This window comes from Homalodisca vitripennis, chromosome 3, assembly GCF_021130785.1.
Source record: "Homalodisca vitripennis isolate AUS2020 chromosome 3, UT_GWSS_2.1, whole genome shotgun sequence".
Taxonomy (NCBI): Eukaryota; Metazoa; Arthropoda; class Insecta; order Hemiptera; family Cicadellidae; genus Homalodisca; species Homalodisca vitripennis.
Genome location: NC_060209.1, coordinates 2240317 through 2263766, shown reverse-complemented (window position 1 = coordinate 2263766; position 23450 = coordinate 2240317). Strand labels below are relative to the sequence as shown.

The window sequence follows — 23450 nt, the reverse complement described above, 5'->3', positions numbered from 1 at the left end:
TTACATCAATGATGAGATTACTGAAATGTGGTATACTCGTACAGGATAAATTAGGAGCTTACCCATTAAACTGTACATCCCTCACTACCTGTTAGTTGTCATTTTGTTCTTTTACAATGGGATTAAGAACCCTTCTGTTCGAAACGAGTTATTTATATCAATGATGAGATTACTGAAATGTGGTATACTCGTACAGGGTAAATTTGGAGCTCACCCATTAAACTGTACATCCCTCACTACCTGTTAGTTGTCATTTTGTTCTTTTACAATGGGATTAAGAACCCTTCTGTTCGAAACGAGTTATTTACATCAATGATGAGGTTACTGAAATGTGGTATACTCGTACACGATAAATTGGGAGCTTACCCATTAAACTGTACATCTCTCACTACCTGTTAGTTGTCATTTTGTTCTTTTACAATGGGATTAAGAACCCTTCTGTTCGAAACGAGTTATTTACATCGTACCGGTACGATTTGGGAGCCCATTACATTCCATGTTTCATATTTGCGATTTGTTGTATGTAAATAACTATGGATTGCTTAAATTAATTTGTTTCTTAGTAAGTAAAACAAGTTAACACAATAGTAAAGCGTAACACAATTTATTATTTTCTTTCAGAATGGCAAAAAGAAAGTATGGAGCGTGGGATGAAGAGGATATGGAAATAGCAATAGCTGCTTACCGAAACGGAGATATGGGATTTAATCAATGTTGCGGACAGTATGGAATCCCGAAACCAACACTTAAGCGCCATTTAGGCAACAAAAATGTTAACGCTAACGAGGGTAAAAAAGCGATGGGGCGTCAAAATACACTACCTCCCGATGTAGAGCAACAGCTTGTTGACCATATAAAAAAACTAGTGGCGTGTTTTTTTGGACTGATGATAACAGACGTTCGTAGGCTTGCATTTCAAATCGCCGAGAGAAGAGGTATCCCCCACGTATTTAATGCGGAAAAACAAATCGCTGGTAAGAAGTGGTATTAAAACTTCATGAAACGTCATAAGGACATCTCTCTTCGTGAACCTCAGGCAACATCATTGGCTAGAGCAAAAGGATTTTCTAAAGAAAACGTCAATGAATTCTTTAAAATCTTGAAAACAACTGCTGATGAAAATAATATTGATCCTACTACTCTTTTCAACGTTGACGAGACAGGCGTAAGTTCTGTTCTAAATAAATGTCAGAAGGTGGTAGCTGAAAAGGGGAAGCGTGCTGTGGGTACAATATCTAGTGCAGAAAGAGGAGTCAATACAACTGTTGTGTGCTGTTCAAGTGCAGCAGGGATGTATGTTCCACCCCTTATTATTTTCAAAAGAATGAGAATGTGTGACGATTTGAAGGTAGGAGCTCCACCTGGAAGTGTGGTTGATATATCAGAGAATGGATGGATAAACTCTGAGTTGATTGTTAAGTGGCTTCGTCACTTCATTGCCACTGTAAAGCCAAGCAAAGAGAGAAAAGTTCTTCTCCTTCTTGATGGCCACACGACACATTCTAAGAACTTAGAGGCACTGGAAATCGCTCGAGATGCTGGAGTCATTATGATTCAGTTACCAGGACACACAACACACCGGCTACAGCCATTAGACAGGTCCTTCTTCAAACCATTTAAGGGCTACTTCATTCAAGCCGTAGATAAATGGTTGCGAACAAACCCTGGCTTAAGAGTCACTCAATACCAGATCTCACAGTTATTGAAAGAAGCATATTGTAAGGCTGCGACAATTGAGAATTCTTGCAATGGATTCAAATGTAGTGGTGTGTGGCCCATTGACCCGTCCATCTTCACTGAGTCAGACTTTTTGCCAGCAGAATGCCTCAACTCAACTTTGGATCAAAATAAAAATAAAGATGAATATTCAGATCAAGGGCAAACTTCCTTGGATGAGAATAAGCTCCTTAATGTTGAAGTAACCACGCCGACAGGCTCAACTGGAAAATTTAATGATTCTATTGAAACAATTTCTCCGCTTCCTAAACCAACAAAAATGAGAAGTGGGTCTACTGCAAAAATACAAAAAGCTGCTATATTGACCAGTAGCCCCTACAAAAATCAAATTCAACTAGCTCAGGAGCTTAAACTGGCAAAGGAAAAGGTCAAGGAGCTACAGATGAAGATTGGGCCTTTGTCTAAAAAGATGAAAGCAACTAAATCCAGTCAAGAGTTTTCAGGCATGTCTTGTAACGCATAAAAACATTGACCACTAAGATACCGATAAGAAAATGCCAACCAGTTCAGGAAACTATTGGGTTAAATGTGAAGCAAAATCCAGTAGTCCTAAACCAAGCTGGATCTTCTGCCCAGAGTGATGTGATGGTTGAAATTAATCCTGATGAGTGGTTCTGCTCAGTTTGCGAGGAAAATGCTATCGAGGATATGGTGCAGTGCTTGCTTTGGGGTAAATGGGTCCACGAAAGTTGTGCTGGGCCAATGGCAAGAATAAAGAAATATGTATGCTCTAACTGTAGTTCTTGAAAAAAAAAACACTCATATAAAACAGTAATTAAGTTTAAAAACAAGTTAAAAATCTAAATGTATCTAGACTTGTAATAGAATACTGTAGTATTAAATGTTTACTAGTAATACACTCTTATTCGTCTTATTCCTTGACTCCTTTTATTTCCAGCTGTAACCAGGTGGTACGATTTAGGAAATAGGTGGTACGATTTAGGCAACTGGTTTCCTAAATCGTACCGATTGCATAGCTTTACAAAAAGTGTTATATCTTAGCTAAATATCACCATATTAGTTAGTAAAAATAAGATTTACTTGTTTTAAGAACCAATACTTTGAAGGGTATTGGAACTTTTGAAGTGTTCTTTTGTATAAGGTATAAAAAAAATAAAATGTAAAAAGTGGTACGATTCAGGCAACCTTCCTCTAATTGAAATGTATGTTTGACGAATACTCATGTGAATAAAATGAGTGTAGGTGAAATAAACGTAAAGTAAAATAACGTGGATTGAAATTAACCTTAATGAGAAATAATGCTGTTTTAAATTTTCCATCCAAAATATTTGTATTTGTGATTAATTTATAATGATAAGTAAATGGTCTCTCAAGTAAAAATTTTAGAAATAAAGGATTATGAAAATAGTAGGTTTTTTATGCATTTTTAAGCACAAAGCAACAGTTCATTAAAACTCCTAAGCACCAGGTCTACCCAACAACATCGTTTGTTATTAGTGCGTCCCAAAACATCAATCGGGCTCTGGGATCTCTGGTTGTTGACCAAAGCTGACAAGCGTACCGATTGTTGTGATAGGATGTTGGTTTAACTTTAATAATATTCAGTAATGGTAGGCCTAACAAACATTTTGATATAATATAAAACATAATGTTTCACATACTTCTGTGGCTTTAAGTGACTAACGGCGGGTGTTCCTCCTCTTTGAAGTGTCCATAAAGCTCTCAAAATATTTATTTAATAAATTTATAGAAACAAAACTTTTGGAATCAATAGACCTATGAATCACAAAATCTATTAATTCTTCAGTTCTCTATTACGTGATACGTAATATAAATAAGATCTGTAGATGTTGTGAGGATCCAGTAAAACTCCGTTCTCTCTTGAAATGTGTGAATGTGGGTTAATAAAATCAAGTTTATTTAATGAAAATCATTTTAGTTCTCATTCAGTTTTCCGTTTATTACCATTTTCATTTCTGGCTATGAAAAAATTCAATTATAAATACAAATTGGTTTATCATGCAAATCTAGTCCAAACCACGATTCATATAGCACGGGATTATGTTTAGGTTATAGAAATATCTAACATACAACTAATTCGATTAGTACTAACTTAGATGACTTAGCTTGGATACTCGTATTCGGAGGCTACAATTGAGCATAACTGCACTTTTAATGGAATTTGGCAGTCTGAGATATCGGAGTATCTTTGGAAACTGCAACTCCAGTGAAGGGGGGATTTCTACTGATGTTCGGTACTAAGCTTGGATACTCGTATTCTGAGGCTACACAGGAGCTTATTTGCACTTTTAATGGAATTTGGCAGTCTGAGATATCGGAGTATCTTTGGAAACTGCAACTCCAGTGAAGGGGGGATTTCTACTGATGTTCGGTACTAAGCTTGGATACTCGTATTCGGAGGCTACACAGGAGCTTATTTGCACTTTTAATGGAATTTGGCAGTCTGAGATATCGGAGTATCTTTGGAAACTGCAACTCCAGTGAAGGGGGGATTTCTACTGATGTTCGGTACTAAGCTTGGATACTCGTATTCGGAGGCTACACAGGAGCTTATTTGCACTTTTAATGTAATTTGGCAGTCTGAGATATCGGAGTATCTTTGGAAACTGCACCTTCAGTAAAGGGGGGATTTCTACTGATGTTCGGTACTAAGCTTGGATACTCGTATTCGGAGGCTACACAGGAGCTTATTTGCACTTTTAATGTAATTTGGTAGTCTGAGATATCGGAGTATCTTTGGAAACTGCACCTTCAGTGAAGGTGGGATTTCTACTGATGTTCGGTACTAAGCTGGGATACTCGTATTCTGAGGCTACACAGGAGCTTATTTGCACTTTTAATGTAATTTGGCAGTCTGAGATATCGGAGTATCTTTGGAAACTGCAACTCCAGTGAAGGGGGGATTTCTACTGATGTTCGGTACTAAGCTTGGATACTCGTATTCGGAGGCTACACAGGAGCTTATTTGCACTTTTAATGGACTTTGGCAGTCTGAGATATCGGAGTATCTTTGGAAACTGCAACTACAGTGAAGGAGAGATTTCTACTGATGTTCGGTACTAAGCTTGGATACTCGTATTCGGAGGCTACACAGGAGCTTATTTGCACTTTTAATGGAATTTGGCAGTCTGAGATATCGGAGTATCTTTGGAAACTGCAACTACAGTGAAGGAGAGATTTCTACTGATGTTCGGTACTAAGCTTGGATACTCGTATTCGGAGGCTACACAGGAGCATATTTGCACTTTTAATGGAATTTGGCAGTCTGAGATATCGGAGTATCTTTGGAAACTGCAACTCCAGTGAAGGGGGGAGGTTTACTGTTGCTCGGTACCAAGTTTGGATACTCGTATCATAAAAAAGAGTTTTTATTTATTATTTCATATTTTCATTAATTAAAATTAGACTTTTTCTTTACGTAAATTACTTATTTCTTTTTAAATAGTTATTACTTCGTACTGTTTGTTTTATATACCAATATTTAATGTAGTTTGATATTTATTTTTGACCATTGCCTTTTTATTTATTTTTGTAAAAAGCTTTGTATCTTAAATAGATATATTGTTAATTCTGTATCTGGTTGCTTATTTCTAACATTGTGAACTAGTTGTACAATTCTCAGTTTTGTTTTAGCTTTTTTTATTAGTTAATATTATGACCGTGGCCTAGTTTTGTATTGTAAAAAAGTGTTTTGTTATTTTAATATTTTGTAAATATATATCCTATTGCTTAGTTGGACATTATTAGTTTTAGAACTTTTTGTGCATGTCATATATTGTTGCTTTAATTTTGTAGCTGATTATTATAGAATTCCTTGACATATTTGTACATAATCTTTTAAGAGTTTAGGTAATCTTTATTATTATTGCATGCTGTAAAAATGAATTATCCTTCAAATAAAATAAAATAAGGTAGGTAATATGAATAATCCGTTGCAATAGAGTATCGAAGTCTTGTCAAAAGAAAAAATAGTCCTTACCGAACCGATGTTACTTATTTAATTACAAACATAACTAAAATTTTGTTGTCTTACAAGAGTTCTTTCTTGAATACAATTTACCAGATTAACTTTCAAGTATCTAGTATATTATTGCCAAAGATTATCGCACACACGGACGTACATAGATGCAAGACCAAACTGTCCTCAGGAATATATGTTTTGAAGTCCTTGTCCCGGTATTGCACCAGTCAGGTATTGATTGCGGCATATTATGGGCTAATTCACTCACACCTTTCCTATAGGGTGGTGTTGTGGGGGGCCTGTGCAGGCAATAATTTCCTGAGGGTGTTACAAAAATTACAAAAAAAACTATTCGTATTATCGTAAAGTTGAATTTCAGAGAGTCGTACAGGACACCATTCAAAAATTTGCAACTGTTGACTTTGCCCAGTCTCTACATTTTAGAAACATCTTTATTCTGTTTATGTAAATGTGCCCTAATCAGGGGACGTGATATACACGGGTATGAGACTAGAGGCAGAGATAACTACCGAACTGGAAGACACAGAACGGTGGTTTATGCGCACTTGCCTTCGCATGCGGGTGTTCATTTCATCAGCAGATTGCCAAATTCTATGAAAAACCCCCAAACGCCCAAGGCGTCAAAAGCTCGTCAAGCGCTTTCTGGTGTCAAATGCATTCTACAGCGTTGACGAGTTTCTGGTTCTTAACTGGGAGACCGCCCAATTCGGTAACTGACTCCAGCGCTGGAAGTGGGTTGAGATTGGCGAAGGATGAATGAGACTGGAATGTATGAAAAATTATGTAACTTTGAATGTGGTAGTAGTGTGGTATGAGAGTTAAAAATTTAGAAATAATTATGACGTTTGCCATACAATGTGAAGAAATTGTTGTGAGCAATTAAGGATTTGATTTGATTTGATTTGAAGAATACGATTTAAGAAGGAAATGTATGTACCTCAATAATAATAATAAAAAATAAATAACATAATGGCCAGAGGGGGAAACGCTAGTCAGTGATTGGCAGTAACAATTGACTCAATGTAGTCAGATCAAACAGAATGTGTTCGGACCAAAAGTGTGACGTGGTTGCTGTGGCTTTATCTGGTACTGGGTAAACTGTGGATTAGGTGCAATTTATTCACACTGAAGAAGTCACTATAAAATCAGTACTCTATATACATAACCCATACGCCATTAATATCTATGTATTAATTTGTGTCTCTGCTCAGTTACTTGAACGCTCTTACACCTAGGCATCAAGACATAGTATGGTTACTGAGCGCAGAGGCATCTTGACATAGTAATGTTAATGATCAAAGAGGCATCTTCACATAGTATGGTTACTGAGTGCAGAGGCATCTTGACATAGTAATATTAATGAGCGAAGAGGCATCTTGACATAGTATGGTTACTGAGCGCAAAGGCTTCTTGACATAGTATGGTTACTGATCGCAGAGGCTTCATAATAATAATAATAATAATACTCTTTATTGCAGGAAACAATTAACAATAATTGTATTGCAAGCGTCATATAGAAATAAAAGTCCTAATCTAATAACTAACACAATTAATTTTAATTCTGAGTAAAAAAATATTCGAGTAAATTTAAAATAAAAATTACTTTTTGGGTATGTGCCACCTGCCGCCGTTTTCTCGATAGTGGCCAAATTTTCTTGGATATCAGAAGGGGAGTTGTAATTTTTTTTTTTATGTTAGTGAAGACTATCCCAGCGACCCATCGCAAACTCGTCAACTGAGTAAAATGCTTTGGACACTAAGAAGTGTTTTAATCAAGATTTAAATTGTTTGTGGTTATTGACGCGTTTGATCTCTTCAGGGAGCCTATTGATTAGCCTCACACCAACCTGAGATGGCAAGCGTTCAAAAACAGTAGTTCTGTGCTGTGCCATACGAAAGTTGTCCCGGCCTCTAGTTCCGTATTGGTGTACGACGCTACCCCGAAGTGAGACGCACTTGAATCGGCAGTATAGCACGACGTCGAGAATGTAGAGGCTAGGCAAAGTGAGTAATCCAAGCTCCCCGAAGGCTAATTTACACGACTCTCTCTGATTTAATTTGTAAATGATTCTGACAGCTTTCTTTTGCATTCTAAACACTCTATTAAATTTGTATCTAGAACAGCCACCCCACAATCTTAGACCATAAGCTAAATGTGGATGTATTAGGCCAAAGTAAGCTGTCTTCAGAATATCCAATGAACAGAATTTTGCCAAATTGCGTAAGACATAAATGCCAGAAGCAACCTTTGAACAGACACTCTCAATGTGAACGTCCCATGTCAGCCCTCGATCAAGGTGCATCCCAAGAAACTTGGTGGATTCTTCTTCTTCTATTATGGTTTCATCCACCATCACAATTGGTCGGATTTCGTTTTCAGGTTGCCGAAAACAGAAATTAATCACGCTTGTTTTAGAACAATTTGTTTTCAAATTGATATTGAAAAAATGATCAATGCATGAGTTGAGTTCTTCAAAGGCTTTGATTTCAAGATCTGGTTTGGTTTTTGATCTAATGCAGAGAGTCGTATCGTCAGCATACTGAATCATCTTTCCATTATGGATTGATGAACTCAATCTGTTGACGTAGACGAGAAAAAGGACAGGCCCTAGAATCGATCCTTGTGGGACTCCATAGGGCATTTTAACTTTTCCTGAGAGGGTATTCGCGATCTGCACACACTGCTCTCTATCATTTAGGTATGACGAGAGCCATTTGTGAGGCAAACCACGAACACCGCTTGACCATAACTGGTGCAACAGTATTTCATGATGCACACAGTCAAAGGCCTTTGAGAGGTCGAGAAATATGCTAAGCACATGTTCCCGCCTCTCCAAACCATCGACAACAGAATCAATGAGACTCGTGACAGCATCAATAGTCGATTTGTTTTTTCTAAATCCAAATTGTTCATTACAAATAACTTCAAAGCGATTGAAGAAATCTTCTAATCGTCGAAGGAAGGCTTTTTCGAAAATTTTGCTGAGGACCGGAAGAATGGAAATTGGACGATAGTTACTTGCGACATAAGGATCGTCCTTTTTAAAAATTGGAATGACTTACTGAGCGCAAAGACTTCTTGACATGGAATGGTTACTGAGCACAGAGGCATCTTGGAATCGCCGGGGTTGACTACTGACACTGCGGTTCCCTGTGTGCCCACCCAGTCCGACTACACCTTGGACACTACCCCACGACAGCTACGCAGATGCAGTAAGATCTTCATCTCCAAATGCTGTTTTTTTAGGGACCCCACTTGGAAAACAGCGGACAAAAATTGACTAACAAAACTCAATTAAAACAAACAAACACTCAAAAACAAACTGAATTCAGACTGCTTCATCAAAATTCTCAATTTGCAACCAACAAACTGGACCAAATTCAACTTATGTGCGAGGATCTGAAAACTGATCTGCTTGTAGTAACCGAAAGTGGTTTCAACATGGAGAACATCGCACTGTGCAAAATCCCAAATTACAAATTGGCTTCCGCGTTTTGTCGAAACCACTCCAAAGGAGGAGGAGTTGCTATTTTTCTTAAACAAAATCTGTTATCTACACCTTTTCCGATCCAACAATCAACCGAAAAAGATTTTTGAAGCAGTCGGGATCAAACTTCAAACGACACAATCAAAATTACTCGTGATCGGAATTTATAGGTCTCCCAGTGGTAATGAAGACATCTTTTTTTCTAAATTCGAAAAATTATTGACATGCCTGACTAAAACAACGTCAAGAATTTGTCGTGATGGGGGGATCTCAACATAGACGCCTTGGATAATACTCACCATTCCACAATTCGATTAGTCGATTTACTTAGGTCATTTGACCTGGAGTGCTAGTCAAAACTCCGACGAGAGTGACGGCTACAACAAAATCGGCTATCGACAACATCATATCCAACCACCCAGGTGTCGCAGTGTCTGTGGTGAATACAGCTATTTCAGACCACTATGGCAAGAAGCCATCATTAGTGGGGTACAATTCAAAGGGGAGCCCAAAATTTAAACAAACAGTAAGAGACATAAGGCCAGAAAACATTGCTCACCTCAACATTTCCCTTTCTAACGAAAGATGGGATTTTCTAAATTCATTTCAACCTGTAGAGCAGCAATTTAAATTGTTTAACGACACTCTAAATTTCCACATTAACATCTGCTGCCCTACAAAAACGGATCAATGTTTGCACACAAATAAAAAAAAACAACTGGATCACAACGGGTATTTTAGTTTCTAGAGAGAAACTAAAATTCTTCTCCGAAGTTTATAAAAATACTTCAAGCGAACAATTCAAAATTTTTTTTCAAAAATTTATAAAAAAATATACAGGAAAGTGATTCAAGCCGCAAAAGCATATGATGTCTCAAAATCCATTCTCTCTTCCAAAAACGTTTCAAAAACAATTTGGGGCATCATTAACAATAAAACAAAAGCTCACAAAGAAATTAAAATTAAAAATTGGGGATAGGCTTGTGGAGGACGAAACAGAGATTGCCAATCAGTTCAATGGATTTTTTCGCATCCGTTGCTGGTGGGCAGGGTTCCTCGGCCATCTGAACCCCAAGTACGGCCCTCGCGAAGACAGAGCCCCACATCGTCAATGGCGTTGGCTCCTGTCGTTGAGGATGAGCTTTCACCGAATTATTCAGCAAGCTCCAGCCAAAAAATCAAATGACCTCAAATCTAATGTCCCCGTGGCTCATAAAAAAATGCTGCAAGCATTTAGTGAGACCTTTAACTCAATTGGTAAACTATTCATTCCAAACAGGAGTGTTCCCCTCTCTCCTGAAAATTGCTAAAGTTGTTCCAATTTTCAAGAAGGACGACCCAACTTCAATCACTAACTACCGGCCCTGTCTCAATTTTGCCAGTGCTGAGCAAAATTTTTGAAAAGCTTTTTCTTATAAGAATGCTTCGGTTTTTGGACAAATGCAATCAGCTCTCAAGTGAACAATTTGGATTCAGGAAGGGCAAATCGACAACAGACGCAGTCGTGAGTCTTGTCGATATGATTGTAGAGGGGATTGAATGTCGTAACCACTCAATGAGTGTGTTCTTAGACCTGTCCAAAGCATTCGACTGCGTTGACCACGGTACGCTGCTTGACAAACTTGAGTCCCACGGTATTCGAGGCGTGCCTCTTAAAATGGCTTTGTTCGTTTTTAACTCACAGATCCCAAGTTGTTCAGATATCTAGCAAGTCGTCCAAACAAATAGAACTGAGTTATGGAGTCCCACAGGGATCCATCCTCAGTCCTGTGCTTTTCCTGCTTTACGTCAATGATCTTAAATCATCGCTTCTGCATGGAAAATTAGTGCAGTTTTGCCGATGATACGACTCTCTTTTTCAATGCAACATCAAGTGAAGTGTTGGAAAACAACAGGCTTATGTTGATATCAACAACTGTGTCCAATACTTTCACAGCCTCAATCTTACAACAAAACTCTTCAAAAACCAACGTTTTGAATTTTGCCTTGCGCACCGCAGGCAACCAGTGTGGGCCTGCCATTTTGTTAGATGACTCCACACTGGAAGAAGTCAGCTCTTCAAAATTCCTAGGAATGCACCTTGATCGAGGGCTGACTTGGAATGAGCATATTGACTATGTTTGCGCCAAAGTCTGCTCTGGAATTTTTGTTCTGAGATCTTTAGCCAAATACTGCCCGAGTCAGGTACTGATTTACGGCGTATTATGGACTGATTTACCCCCATCTGTCTTACGGTGTGGTCCTTTGGGGAGCTTGCGCAAACACACAGTTTCAAAGAGTATTCAGACTTTCAAAAAAAAAGCAATTCGAATAATCGCCAAAATCAAATTTAGAGAGTCGTGCAGGGAAGCTTTCAAGAAATTGCAGCTGTTGACTCTGCCGTGCCTCTACATTTTGGAAACAACAATTTTTTTTGTGTGAGTAAATGTGCCTTAACCAGAGGCCGAGACATACACATGTATGAGACACGTGGGAGTGCTAACTACCGAACTGGGAGACACAGAACGGTGGTTTATGAGCGCCTGCCCTCGCAGGCGGGTGTTCATTTCCTCAACAGACTGCCAATTCAATTAAAGATGCCCCAACGCCTAAGGCGTTAAAGACTCGCCTTAAACGCCTATTGGTGTCACAAGCATTCTATAATGCAGGTGAGTTTTTGGCATTCGACTGGGAGACCGCCCAATTAGAAGACTGACTCCGCTGTACTAAGTGGGTAGCATTGGCGATGGATGAAAGAGGCGTAACTGCAAAATTGTATGTGTGAGTGTGTATTGTTGTATGAATGTTAGAAATTTTAAAAAACCCCATGACGTTTGCCATACAATGTAAATATTGTCTTCGCAATAAAAAAGATTTGATTTGATTTGATTTGATTTGGAATCGTATGATTACTGAGCGTATAGGCATCTTGACATAGTATGGTTACTGTGCGCTGAGACATCTTGACATAGTTCGGTTACTGAGCGCATAGGCTTCTTGACATAGTATGGTTACTGATCGCAGAGGCTTCATGACATAGAATGCTTACTGAGCACAAAGACTTCTTGACATAGTTTTATTAATGAGAGCAAATGCATCTTGACATCGTATGATTACTGAGCGCATAGGCATCTTGACATAGTATGGTTACTGTGCGCTGAGACATCTTGACATGTAATGGTTACTGAGCACAGAGGCATCTTGGAATCGTATGATTACTGAGCGCATAAGCATCTTGACACAGTATGGTTCAAATCAAATCAAATCAAATCTTTTATTGCTCGTCACAATTACACATTGTATGGCAAACGTCAGAATTAATTATAAATTTAAAAACTCGCATACCACATTACCACCACGTCCAAACTTACATAATGTTCATGCATTCCAGTCTCATTCATCCATCGCCAATCTCAACCCACTTTCAGCGCTGGAGTCAGTCATCGAATTGGGCGGTCTCCCAGTTAAACGCCAGAAACTCGTCAACGCTGTAGAATGCATTTGACACCAGGAAGCGCTTAAGACGAGCTTTTGACGCCTTGGGCGTTTGGGCGTTTGTAATAAAATTTGGCAAACTGTTGATGAAATGAACACCTGCCTGCGAAGGTAAGTGCTCATAAACCACCGTTCTATGTCTTCCAGTACGGTAGTTATCTCTGCCTCTAGTCTCATACCCGTGTATGTCACGTCCCCTGGTTAGGGCACATTTAGACAAACAGAACCAAGATGTTTCTAAAATGTAGAGACTGGGCAAAGTCAACAGTTGCAAAGTTTTGAATGCTGTCCTGCACGACTCTCTGAAATTCAACTTTGCGATGATACGAATAGCTTTTATTTGCAATTTGAACACCCTCAGGAAATTATTGCCTGTACAGGCCCCCCACAACACCACTCCATAGGAAAGGTGAGAGTGAATTAGCCCATAATATGCCGCAATCATGGGCATATCTGTGGTTACTGTTCGCTGAGAAATCTTGACATAGTTCGGTTACTGAGCGCATAGGCTTCTTGACATAGTATGGTTACTGATCGCAGAGGCTTCATGACATAGAATGCTTACTGAGCACAAAGACTTATTGACATATTTAGGTTAATGAGCACAGAGGCATCTTGAAATCGTATGATTACTGAGCGCATAGGCATCTTGACATAGTATGGTTACTGATCGCAGAGGCTTCATGACATAGAATGCTTACTGAGCGCAAAGACTTCTTGACATGGAATGGTTACTGAGCACAAAGGCATATTGGAATCGTATGATTACTGAGCGCATAGGCATCTTTACATAGTATGGTTATTGTGCGCTGAGACATCTTGACATAGTTCGGTTACTGAGCGCATAGGCTTCTTGACATAGTACGGTTACTGATCGCAGAGGCTTCATGACATAGAATGCTTACTGAGCACAAAGACTTCTTGACATAGTTTGGTTAATGAGCGCAAATGCATCTTGACATCGTATGATTACTGAGCGCATAGGCATCATGACATAGTATGGTTACTGTGCGCTGAGACATCTTGACATAGTTTGGTTAATGAGCGCAAATGCATCTTGACATCGTATGATTACTGAGCGCATAGGCATCATGACATAGTATGGTTACTGTGCGCTGAGACATCTTGACATAGTTTGGTTAATGAGCGCAAATGCATCTTGACATCGTATGATTACTGAGCGCATAGGCATCTTGACATAGTATGGTTACTGTGCGCTGAGACATCTTGACATAGTTTGGTTAATGAGCGCAAATGCATCTTGACATCGTATGATTACTGAGCGCGTAATTTTGTGATGTTTGCTCGTTAGGGATACGGTGCTTGATTCTAGCTTTACTATAATTCAGTCTGCTTGAGATTTATTTACTTAGTTTCTATGAGGTTGTGCTATATCCAAATAAAACTAGATTTGTAACTAACAGAAGTATAAAATTATGCAAAATGTACTCCAAATCGTTCATAAGCTTTCTAATTCATATTAATTAACATAATATTTAAATTTGAGTTTCTTGTGTTTCACTAAATGACTGGCTAGATAATATTCTAAAAAGATTAAAAGAATAGTGGGTACAAAAAAGGTACATTCATAAAAATATTATTGTTGGTCATGAATAGACAATTTATAGATTAAGAATAAGCGTATGTAGTTTGTTACTTTAAGTTTCACGATGAAACTTATTATTATGCTTTTACACATAATAAATTTTAACATATATTTTGAGGCTTTCGGAAACACTTTAATAATGTTTCTGTAATAATTATATTGATATAATTACTTAAATGTAATTTATAACTTATTCTATATTTCTTTCTTTTGTATTATCTTTTGATATTAAATTATAAATTATTTTCCTCTCCTCTTTTTTGGATTAAACACAACGTTTAATACGTTTTTATATACTTGTACATAATAGTACCTTTTATCAAGTAATTGTATATTCAATGTTTCCAAAACGTACACATCCGGATTTTATTTGATACCTAGGCGTCACTAATAATTGGTGTAATAGTGTACTAAGAGTCACTGTTGATTACTTACATGAAAAAACTTGTCCATAAAAATAACTTGTTGAGTTTTTATGAACTGTTTGTAAAAAGATAGCTTGAATGTCGACAAAAATGGATAACAAGTTGAGGCAGTTCGGATAAAACAAGAGAAACATATGGCCAGACATCAGTCTGCTTAACTGGCCATAACTTCTCCCTGCTCTAGCACAAATGGCCGGCCCGTATTTTAAAGCAAGCAACGAACGTAACCTATTGTGCGTGAGATTGTTTGTTTTAACAGATAAACACGTCGTTAATTATAAGCGATAAAGTCTCAATCTTGAATTATAATGAGTATAAGAACACGTTTGAATACTCTAATGAAATCTGTATGTACGAGACTTCTTGACTGAAGTAGATTGCAAGATAGTAGACAATAAGCATTTACAATTATTTATTATATATCCATAAAAATAAGGTAAATTTTAGTCGATTTTCAATTAATATTTCTATCTCTTAGTATTTATTTCTTTTGGTTTTGTTTCTATGTAATTTGTATTTACACTTATAGAACGCCACTATAATGTTACCGGTAGTGACGGTAACATTGACATGACATGGCATTCAAATATAAAATATAACTTCATCGTCACCACGAGTACGAAATACGAATATTTGTAGTAAAAATGGAGAACAATTTTGAATAAGTAAAAGTAGCTAATAGTGATGTTTTTGCTTATTTTCACCGATTGAATTGAAGCAAAAAATACTCTGCACCAAAAGGTATTTAACACCATGTATACTCTATTATGTATAGCTATACTATATTTCTACATAATATAACAATGAGGTAAATTATTTAAATAAAATATATTGAGCGAAAATAAAAAACAGTTAAAATGTTGTAATATTTATTGATAGACTTGATAAGACAAATGAAAAATTATATAAAATGTTACTACGAGAAACGACATCATTGGTTCTAGGTTTTGATTCACACGTATATCTTACAGATTCTGTTATGGAAACTAAATGTAAGGGGCATTTCATGTTACAGGCATTAGCCTAAGGAGGCAAGGTTATTCATGCTTTTTGCATTGAAAATTTGAAAAAAATATCTTTAAATCAACTTACGTTAAAAAAATCACACATGCTAATTAACGATGGTATGGTATGTAAAATATGTTATGAAGGCCCACACTATACGATATTTATTACGCATGAAATATTTTTTTTCTTTGTAAGTAAATATTTGAACTGCAATAAATGTATCGTACTGGAAGGAATAGCCTTTTAAGATTTAAACATATTTTGTATGTACTCCCTTGAAACCTTTGTATTTATAGAAATATTAATACATGCACTATTCTGTTGTTCACATTATTGTTAAATTAACTTATAATGAAGATATTCCATTGGTTAATTATGAAGCCGACAATACTTTAATATAATTTATAAATATATCAAGCCTTAGTCTACTTTATTCAATTCAATTCAATAATTCTTAATTGTCATTATTTAACAATTGTACAAAATTGTATGACATCAGTCACTAATCCTATTTTTCAGCCAATAAGCTTCGAAATGTATAAAACATTAAAAATTTAAATTAAATAAACATTTCAAATAAGTAACAGTAATAATAATAATAATAAAAATACATCCAATAAATAACTACACATATACACATATTACACAATCTGTCATATTAACTTAGTCGCACACCCTTCAGCTCCCCACATCTTTCAGCTCTGACAACGTTGGTTGCTGAGTTCCAAGAACTCGCCCACGGAATAAAATTTGTTTTCTATTAAATATTGTTTCAACGCCTTTTTGAATTTTGATTGATTTGTGATAGATTTGATATTTTCTGGTAAACAAATACTTTCTAACTCTAGTACAAAGATGTCATGATTACCTCCAATCACATTTGGAGGTTAGCTAACATTGTAATTCAGCTGTCGTTTCATGTAACGGTAAGCATTAAGTTTATATATTTTTATTAGCTAATGACACTAAAATAAATTTCATAACTGAATACTCCAGCTGTGAATCTTCTAGTCCCTTATTGGTTGCACTAAATTTATATTTTTATGTGAAATATATATTAACATTATATGAATAAATAATTAAATTAATATAAATATAATATATAAATAGATATTTATAACATATTTGTTTCATTATGTGTACAGTTATATAGCGTATCCCTGTTTTTTAGTTTTGATGGTATTTCCCAGTTTAAATACATACAACTAGTTCAAATTGTGAAACTAAAATCAGCCGAGCTAAAATAAAAATAGTCAAAAAATCAAGAAAACGCTTAGTCGTCTTTGTGATATCTACTTTTAATAGAGTCTCATAACTCTGATAGAGAGAATAGCACTAGGAGGCCAGTGGAGTGTTGTTATATAAAAAAGTGATGAGTGGCAAAAGAGATTTTCCTTCCATTATCGCTATTGACGATTCATTTTAACCTGATAAGTATTGAAAAACAAAAAATATTATGTGAAAGTTGAGTGTGAAATTATCTCAAAATATTTACTTGTACAAAAGGTACGATGCAAGGAATGTTATGCAATGTTTACAGAGATACTATGATGGACTTCGCCTATGATTTCCTATTTCAAAATTTGTTTGGATAAAGTGGCCGGCGCAAGGATACTTGTACCGTGTGAGCCGTGAAAGAGGTAAGGTGTTAGCAGTTCGGTTAGTAGTAGGTGTCGAAAACGGATGTAGCATAGTTATTATCAGTAGATGAGAACTTTAAAAATATCATTTATGAGTTTCGTCAGATGACAGAACGCATTTTCAAATATTGATTTTAGCCTTCTGATATAGAGGTGGAAGTATGCTGGATACATGAAAGGTAAATAGCATCGTAATCAATAATTTGATGAAGAAACCAATGATAATTAATTTCCACGACACAAAAGCAGCAAGTGAGGCGATAAAAACGTTATTTTCTTTCTATTCCCTTATATGTTTATTATATCTTAAATTAAATTATACTATTAATTAATTAACTACTAACTTTTTTATCAACCGGGCTGTCACTGGTAACAAAACAGTATCGTGTTTCTGTTTTAATCCTAAATTTGTTTAGTATAATGGGGAAGCCTATCACGCATCCTTCAATTATGTTTAAAAACTCTAAAAAGATAGTTCATATTATTTTACTGAATTATTACAAGGTGAATGGTAAGTAGATTTATGGATGTTGCCAACAAACAGCTAAATAAATATGCATTACGTTTGACAATATCTTTTGAGTATCACTTGCTTTTGTTATCAGCTATTTAAACTGAACGAAGATCTACTTCCCTGGACATAACTTTTTGTTTCAGATAGATAGAAAGTCTTCAATTGTATCTAATGATACTATAGATGCTTATTGCAATTTATAGTTTCACTGAATTTTACCACAAAGGTGATATAAGTTTACCGTTTTAAAATGTTGGGTATTTTATTCAAGTCTTAGTAATTGAATTGAATTTACATTTTGCAACAATCTTTTAATTGTTAAAGTAATATAATATTAGCTTGATGTATCGGCAATATACGTTAAAAGAGTAGTGTGAGAGGAATGATTTATCATGTATAGTGTAAACCCCTATCTAATAGTACAAATCTATCGATATGCATCGAGTTGGCTTTGCCAAGCACTACACCATAAAGGACATTTTGTTCATTTCAGAGCACAACCGAACATTCGCGTAAGCCTATCGGATTTACTATTCGGGTGTTACACTATCGACTTTCCTTTCAATGGATTTGAAGCTCCAAATGGAATTGCAGTTAAAAATCTACTTAACGATAGATGGGTGTTTTTATTTCTTATTTTCCCTAAACCAAAATCCTTTCCCTTTAACAGTTTCCTGATAAAGTATTAAAAATATCTTTTTAAAAATTTAATGTAGCTAAAACTTCTCGGATAATATAGACATAGGCACATACACTTTACAACTTAGAAACCATTTTTTTTATAACAAAACGAATACCCCAAGATCTGGTATAAGCATGGATTAGTAAAATTTACAACATAAGAAACGTAAATGCGTTAATGTAATTTATTGAAACACAAAATGCCTAAAAACTTATTAACGATTATAAAAATGTTTACATTGATAATCGCTGACCTATAAAAGTTTTTCGTTATTTGTACATTCGTATTTTGTATTTCTCTCTTATTAAATAGAGCAGCTAGTTGGAACAGTTTAATTTAAATTTCAATACAATTTGTTTCTTACAAAAAAGATTAACTAAACGCAAAAGAGCGAAGATTTAATGAGTTGTGCAGGTGTTATGCCTGGTGAAGCAGAAGAGGAGAGAAATTAGGAGCGCCTCATTTGAGTGGCTGTTTCCCTTGTCAAGGTATTTCTGAGGAAATAATTAACGCATTTCAGTCTTACAATCTTTGATCTCCTAAGGCTTGCTTATAAACGATTATATTCTCTAAGTAAATTATCAATAAAGGATAATTAGCGTTACGATTTAAATTGAATATCTCAAATTAAAGTTTAAAGTAAATACAACATCAAAAAAAATAAATGTTTTCTAAATTAACCAACAAATATTTTTAATAATATCATAATTAAATTATTACATAAAATAACGGTGTATATTACGTTTATTCACTTTAAATATATTTATTTATTTAATTAAACATAATATATAATGAATGAGCGAGCGACAGATATCAATTGTTGCCCCCAAATATAAATACTATATTTATCACGGCCGAACTACCCTGTGGAGCTGGCCAGTGGAGCTGCAACTCTTGTACTGATATGTTTGCTATCACTCTCGGCACGAACTACGCTGTGGAGCTTGCCAGTGGAGTTGCACCTCTTGTACTGATATGTTTGCTGTCACTCTCGGCACGAACTACCCTGTGGAGCTGGCCAGTGGAGCTGCACCTCTTGTACTGATATGTTTGCTGTCACTCTCGGCACGAACTACCCTGTGGAGCTGGCCAGTGGAGCTGCACCTCTTGTACTGATATGTTTGCTGTCACTCTCGGCACGAACTACCCTGTGGAGCTGGCCAGTGGAGCTGCACCTCTTGTACTGATATGTTTGCTGTCACTCTCGGCACGAACTACCCTGTGGAGCTGGCCAGTGGAGCTGCACCTCTTGTACTGATATGTTTGCTGTCACTCTCGGCACGAACTACCCTGTGGAGCTGGCCAGTGGAGCTGCACCTCTTTTACTGATATGTTTGCTGTCACTCTCGGCACGAACTACCCTGTGGAGCTGGCCAGTGGAGCTGCACCTCTTGTACTGATATGTTTGCTGTCACTCTCGGCACGAACTACCCTGTGGAGCTGGCCAGTGGAGCTGCACCTCTTGTACTGATATGTTTGCTGTCACTCTCGGCACGAATTACCCTGTGGAGCTGGCCAGTGGAGCTGCACCTCTTGTACTGATATGTTTGCTGTCACTCTCGGCACGAATTACCCTGTGGAGCTGGCCAGTGGAGCTGCACCTCTTGTACTGATATGTTTGCTGTCACTCTCGGCACGAATTACCCTGTGGAGCTGGCCACTGGAGCTGCACCTCTTGTACTGATATGTTTGCTGTCACTCTCGGCACGAACTACCCTGTGGAGCTGGCCAGTGGAGCTGCACCTCTTGTACTGATATGTTTGCTGTCACTCTCGGCACGAACTACCCTGTGGAGCTGGCCAGTGGAGCTGCACCTCTTTTACTGATATGTTTGCCTGTCACTCTCGGCACGAATTACCCTGTGGAGCTGGCCAGTGGAGCTGCACCTCTTTTACTGATATGTTTGCTGTCACTCTCGGCACGAATTACCCTGTGGAGCTGGCCACTGGAGCTGCACCTCTTGTACTGATATGTTTGCTGTCACTCTCGGCACGAATTACCCTGTGGAGCTGGCCAGTGGAGCTGCACCTCTTGTACTGATATGTTTGCTGTCACTCTCGGCACGAATTACCCTGTGGAGCTGGCCAGTGGAGCTGCACCTCTTTTACTGATATGTTTCCTGTCACTCTCGGCACGAATTACCCTGTGGAGCTGGCCACTGGAGCTGCACCTCTTTTACTGATATGTTTGCTGTCACTCTCGGCACGAATTACCCTGTGGAGCTGGCCACTGGAGCTGCACCTCTTGTACTGATATGTTTGCTGTCACTCTCGGCACGAACTACCCTGTGGAGCTGGCCAGTGGAGCTGCACCTCTTTTACTGATATGTTTGCTGTCACTCTCGGCACGAAATTACCCTGTGGAGCTGGCCACTGGAGCTGCACCTCTTTTACTGATATGTTTGCTGTCACTCTCGGCACGAATTACCCTGTGGAGCTGGCCAGTGGAGCTGCACCTCTTTTACTGATATGTTTGCTGTCACTCTCGGCACGAATTACCCTGTGGAGCTGGCCAGTGGAGCTGCACCTCTTTTACTGATATGTTTGCTGTCACTCTCGGCACGAATTACCCTGTGGAGCTGGCCAGTGGAGCTGCACCTCTTTTACTGATATGTTTCCTGTCACTCTCGGCACGAATTACCCTGTGGAGCTGGCCAGTGGAGCTGCACCTCTTTTACTGATATGTTTGCTGTCACTCTCGGCACGAATTACCCTGTGGAGCTGGCCAGTGGAGCTGCACCTCTTTTACTGATATGTTTCCTGTCACTCTCGGCACGAATTACCCTGTGGAGCTGGCCAGTGGAGCTGCACCTCTTTTACTGATATGTTTCCTGTCACTCTCGACACGAATTACCCTGTGGAGCTGGCCAGTGGAGCTGCACCTCTTTTACTGATATGTTTGCTGTCACTCTCGGCACGAATTACCCTGTGGAGCTGGCCAGTGGAGCTGCACCTCTTGTATGGAGGCACGAATGCCAGTGGAGCTGCATCTTGTATTGATATGTTTGCTGTCACTTTCGGCACGAACTACCCTGTGGAGCTGGCCAGTGGAGCTGCACCTCTTGTACTGATATATTTGCTGTCACTCTCGGCACGAAATACCCTGTGGAGCTGGCCTGAGGAGCTGCACCTCTTTTACTGATATATTTGCTGTCACTCTCGGCACGAAATACCCTGTGGAGCTGGCCTGAGGAGCTGCACCTCTTGTACTGATATATTTGCTGTCACTCTCGGCACGAAATACCCTGTGGAGCTGGCCTGAGGAGCTGCACCTCTTTTACTGATATGTTTCCTGTCACTCTCGGCACGAAATACCCTGTGGAGCTGGCCAGTGGAGCTGCACCTCTTTTACTGATATGTTTCCTGTCACTCTCGGCACGAATTACCCTGTGGAGCTGGCCAGTGGAGCTGCACCTCTTGTATTGATATGTTTGCTGTCACTCTCGGCACGAACTACCCTGTGGAGCTGGCCAGTGGAGCTGCTCCTCTTGTTTTGATATGTTTGCTGTCACTCTCGGCACGAACTACCCTGTGGAGCTGGCCAGTGGAGCTGCACCTCTTGTACTGTTATGTTTGCTGTCACTCTCGGCACGAACTACCCTGTGGAGCTGGCCAGTGGAGCTGTACCTCTTGTACTGAGCCAAATTGATTATTAGAGAATAACTGATTGAACAAATGTATTTCTCTATACGGCATTGCTTTGTCCAATCCGAGAGAAATGTTACAGAATCACGCTCTGGGTTTGTATTTAACTTAAACATTTGCCACTTGTATTGTTATGTAGAAATGTATTAACATTTACTTGTAACCAATAGGACCGAGTCTTTACGGCTGCTACAAAAAGTTACCATGCCGCTAATCGTAAAAGTAAACAAGTAAGACAATATTCACAATAAACTAGGTTACCAGGTTTGTCGCAATAAAACAATATATGAGTTTGCTGTGCGATTGCTCTACCCCTCTTGTTCTCTCTCGCTATCTCTCACTCGTTGTTTTAACCATATGTTTGTACGCACTTCATGTAATAAGTACTTTATAATATTAGTTTAAAGTAAAGTTAATAAGGGTATTAGTTTTATCTCAAAAACAAGGTTACTATAATCATTCTCAAGTGGGCAGTTTAGAATCTACAGTGGCATTCCTCACTAGGAATATATCTATCTACCTTTGATCCTCGCAGTATTTCTAATATCAGGTGATCTGGTCATTGCCCCTCGTATTGTTCATACTCGCCTCGCAATATTACATTCATGTTTGCTCTAGGTTAATTTGTTATAATTACTGTATAAGAATAGTATTATTGAAATGTTACAGGCTTTGACTGTAGTCACAATTGTTGATTCTAAAAAGTTTTTGGTTTATTACAAAAAATTTGTTTCTTCTATTCATTTATTTAATATAAATACTGAATAATTTCTCATATAAGTTTTAATTGTGTAATTTAAACATATAATAACAAATTTAGAATCGTGTTTGCCCTTCTCCTTGATCGATCAATTGATTTTTAAAAATTCTTTAAGCTCTGTTGGAACTTATGTTTATATACGGTATATTGCTTTAATTTTCGCAATTTAACATGACTAAAAACAATAAATGTATCGATCTATGAACGGTCAACTACTGCAATAAAAACAAGGTTGACATTCATACAGGCTGTTACTGAGCTGGTCAATCAAGATAGCCTCAAGTGCGAACTTTAGCCACTTACCTCAGTGAAAGAAGAAGCGCGGTGAAAGTGGAGCAAACTTCGCACGCGTCATGGTGATTTGTTGGGGGAAACTTTAAACCTGATGAGAATAATCATAAATGATTTATTTGTGAAAATTACTATTGTTTTGAAACTATTTTACTCTCAATTGAACCTTCTCACTTGTCAATGAACCTTCCCGCTGATATGCTCAATGAAATATCCC

General features: G+C 37.7%; 2 protein-coding genes across 3 annotated transcripts in view; one reads left to right on the top strand and one right to left on the bottom strand.

Annotated features, from left to right (window-relative positions):
• The window catches only part of LOC124356532 (leucine-rich repeat-containing protein 24), a 341675-nt gene that overhangs the window by 238836 nt on the left and 79389 nt on the right, over positions 1-23450 (bottom strand). The window lies entirely within an intron of this gene.
• Positions 998-2200, top strand: LOC124356514 (MFS-type transporter clz9-like). Its single transcript, XM_046807568.1, has one exon. The coding sequence runs from the start codon at positions 998-1000 to the stop codon at positions 2198-2200; it is 1203 nt and encodes a 400-aa protein (XP_046663524.1).

Bases quoted from the DNA above. Each gene is read 5' to 3' on its own strand.
- LOC124356514 (XM_046807568.1), top strand. From the start codon at position 998: ATGAAACGTCATAAGGACATCTCTCTTCGTGAACCTCAGGCAACATCA.